The sequence below is a fragment of the Phoenix dactylifera genome, chromosome 9 (genome assembly GCF_051530095.1).
Source record: "Phoenix dactylifera cultivar Ajwa chromosome 9, Ajwa_hap1_PhDact_Kaust_v1.1, whole genome shotgun sequence".
NCBI classification, from domain to species: Eukaryota; Viridiplantae; Streptophyta; class Magnoliopsida; order Arecales; family Arecaceae; genus Phoenix; species Phoenix dactylifera.
Window position 1 is genome coordinate 5,926,484 of NC_143198.1, and position 3,675 is coordinate 5,930,158.

The window sequence follows — 3,675 nt, forward strand, 5'->3', positions numbered from 1 at the left end:
GAATTTTGCTTTGGCTGGCTGACTTTTCAACTTGCTATGGTGTTAATGCCTTATCAATTTTTTTTAATAAATTTGACTATTCACTCATAAATGTTCGCACTTGATTCAAGAAATGGTCATGAATTACAAATTAACGACGGCAATTATTTTTGTAGTTACGATGTTGCCACTTACAGCTATTTATTGTTCTTCCTTCTCCAATACCTGCTTATAAATAAAAAGCATCTAAATATATATATATATATATATATATATATATATATATATATATATATATATATGAATATTCATAGCTTCTTTAGTTTTTTCAAACTCTACAATTACTTAAATCCTTTCTTAGCTTTTCGCTTTAGCTGATGAAAGCATCCCTCTTTCCTATCATTCTTTTTTACCAACGCAAAAATACATTTTAAAAGCAACCTTGATAATTTAATTTACAAGATTATGTTTATTTATAGTCAACAATATAAATAAAATACAAATAAAATAGTATCAAATAACAAAACAACAATAGTTATCTCGTGCGAGCTAGCTTCTTTTCTCATTCACGAATAGGAAAAAAAAAAAGCTATTAACTCATTTTCATGTTTTTTTCTATATTCCTGAGTGACAATTCTATGTAGTTCTTGGATCTCAAGTTGGTCACTGAATGAACTAAAACTGGAATCTAGGCTTCTTCCTGCATATGGCGGAGACCGGCACGTGCGAGCGACACCCGGGGCACCGCGGGTCCTGATTGGCCACCAGCACGTAGAAGAGGCATCTGGGGCACCGCGCGGCCATCAAGGACCCACCGAAGGACGAATCAGAGCCGTCCACTCCCTCCTCGCCCGCACGCCGCTTGATCGATGAGGTCGTGGCCGCCGCCGACGACGACGAGGACGAAGGAGAAGCGCCCATTCTTCGCTGATGCGGCCTCCCTCTAGATTCGCGCTCCGCCCTCTCGAGGGCGGACCTGACCTTCTCGAGAGTGCACACGCTGCGGTACTCCGAGACGGCGGGAGCGACGAGGTTGAGGTCCAGGGCGGCGGAGTCCCCTGGCGGGGGGGAGACGCCGCCGGCTTCGTCGGCGTCGGTGGCTGGCGGGAGGTTGAGGTCCTGGAGCTCGCGGTTCGCCGGAGCCGACCCGGGCTTCGTCAGGTGTATCCGACCGGACTGTCGACACACGGATTTGAAAACTCGTTTAAGCCCAAAAAAGAACGATTCAATAAAAACATAACAATTAAAAAAAAAAAAAACAGCTCTTGCATTTTTCGCATGCTAGAAACCAGAAAATTGATTTATATTTCGATGAAATTTCATAATTGTAATTAAAAAAATAAAAAAAAAGGACATAAGTATGAATAGGAAAGAGATGGCAGGAAACCGAACGAGTCATCATTAAAAGGTAAGTCTCGAGAACTGATAGATTAAACCAAATATCTTCAAAGAAATCGAAGAAAAATCGATTGAGGCGAAGAGAAAAGAGGGGGATTACAGGTGAATCGAGGCGTTTCTGTGAACCGGCAGGAGGGACCTGGAAATCGATCCCGACACCGACGGCACCGCCGCCACAACAACCAACGAAATCGCGGGTGACGAGATTCCCCTCCCTCTCCCCCTTCCCCTCCCCTTCTTCCTCCTTGTACCCACTAAGAATCCTCGCCAAAGATCTCACCTCCGTCGCCATTAACATTGATCCCAGTGACAGCTTTGAGACCCGAGAGATTAAGGAGAAGTTGGAGACTGGGAGAGGAAGAAAAGAGAGAGTAAATAAGAGAAGAAGAGCGTCGAGGTAGAGAGAGAGAGCAATTAATTTAAGGAAGGGGAAAGCCGGAGCAAGATAACGTGGCCGCAGGCTTGAAAAGTATTCGTTAATAGTGTTATTAAATGGAATCCGTTGGGGTGTGGAAGCATTTAATGCTAGGGAGGAAGAAATTAATGCTGGGAGAAAGTACGAAAGACCTTTTGGAGACTGGCTCAGAAGAATGAGCGGCGGGCGAGTCTGGGTCTTATCTACACGGTAACTGTAACAAGTGGAAAGTTCTAAAGTTCTTTGGATTCTGTTATTTCCAGTGGGATTTTGTGGTCCCAGCTTTTATTTTTTCCCTAACGTTGCTGTCCTCGGCTGTCATCAAATCTTCCATGTAGATATTTTTTTAGCACAAATTTAAGAAACCTTTAGCGTACGCATGAAAACGTCAGGTCATTCTATTAGCATTGGAGTTCACGAATTCTTCCATACAATTCCCAGTCTCCACGTAGACTTATGCTACCGATGCATAAAAAATAATATATAGTTTTTACAATATAATGTCCTACAGTATACAGCCTACGGCAAGGAAAAAAAAAAAAAAGGAAAGAAAAAAAAACTAGAAGAGGAGAAATGTCTCACACATGGATGAAGAGGGTGAGATGGCTTTACAAGAAAAAAGAGATGGATACAAACGAACTACCTCACGGACGATGCATCATGCTTTTTTTTTTTTTTTTAAGTTGTGGAACAAACCAACTCCATTAGAGGGAGTTCCATCATATTTTGACTCTTTAGTTTGCTCTTTAAGATGGATGCGAAAGGATACATGGCAAAAAAGAAAGACCATTCTTTACGATCTCTTCTAGTGCACATACCAGAGGTTTTTTGTTCCTAGTTCAATTGCGATCTAATGATGAGGACATATTAGCCAAAAGTGTTTAAGTCTCATATTTAGATGGACATGTGATTTTCAGTTCCCAAGCTTATGCTTTAATTGAGCATATAAATTTACATAACATGGGGCACACCATTAAATGAAGCCTAATCAAATTACAATTGTTTTTTTTAGTAAAAGCTCAAGGTTGCATATAATATCAGATTACTGAATGTATCCAGTTCAATTAGACAACCATACAGAACCTGAACATAGATAGAAAGTTACAGCATAAGAACAATATGGTGTACATACACATAATGTCCTGAACATCTAAAACACTCCCAGCCTTAACACTTACAGCATCAGCATAGCAGAAAAACATAGCTAGAATTGTGTCGGGTAGGAAGACTTACGAGCATCAGCCATCAAAGTCTGGAATCAAATCACATTTGTTAAATGGCAAGTAAAATGAGGACTAGAAATTAATGTTTTTAATTGAATACAGTAGCAGAGGTTATTTCTTCATCAAGAAACTAACCACTAACATCTAAATTTTACACACAGTTATTTAGAATGAAAACGCTGCAGTAGTATATCCAGTATGTATCCGGGATGAGCAAAAATTGGATTTGGTATTCCTACACGAAGGGTTGGTGGTATAAAATAAACTTCACCGTCCATTTTATCCATAGCAATTCATGAAGAATTTGGTGAGGGTATGGAATAGGGTAGCATTATTCTCACATTTAGATTTCCACAGAGGTGCGTGGAAGACACGTATAGTTGTCTCACTTTCCCGTGGGGCTTATGTCATTAAAATTTGACCATTAAATAGGCCCATCTTTTGGCGTATGGGACCCACGAAGCTTCACTATTTCTTCTAACTCCAAAACTTGGCATTAATGGCTTCATGCCCGTCCCCTTCTCCTCGAGGCATTTGTGTGGTGGTGGGGCCACGAGGAGTAATGAGCAGGTTGGAAACTTTAAACATCTCCATTAATGACTAATATTGACTCGAGGTTTTGTTGGGTTCTACACGGGCTTATCCCATGGTTATCCGTTG

General features: G+C 40.8%; 1 protein-coding gene across 1 annotated transcript; it reads right to left on the minus strand.

Moving 5' to 3' along the window:
- Positions 1-420: 420 nt before the first annotated feature.
- On the minus strand, positions 421-1,969 carry LOC103705417 (uncharacterized). Its single transcript, XM_089925263.1, has 2 exons — positions 1,478-1,969; positions 421-1,155 (listed from the first exon to the last, which is right to left on the minus strand). The coding sequence occupies exons 1-2, from the start codon at positions 1,673-1,675 to the stop codon at positions 655-657; spliced, it is 699 nt and encodes a 232-aa protein (XP_089781389.1). The 5' UTR covers positions 1,676-1,969; the 3' UTR covers positions 421-654.
- Between the last annotated feature and the right edge of the window lie 1,706 nt (positions 1,970-3,675).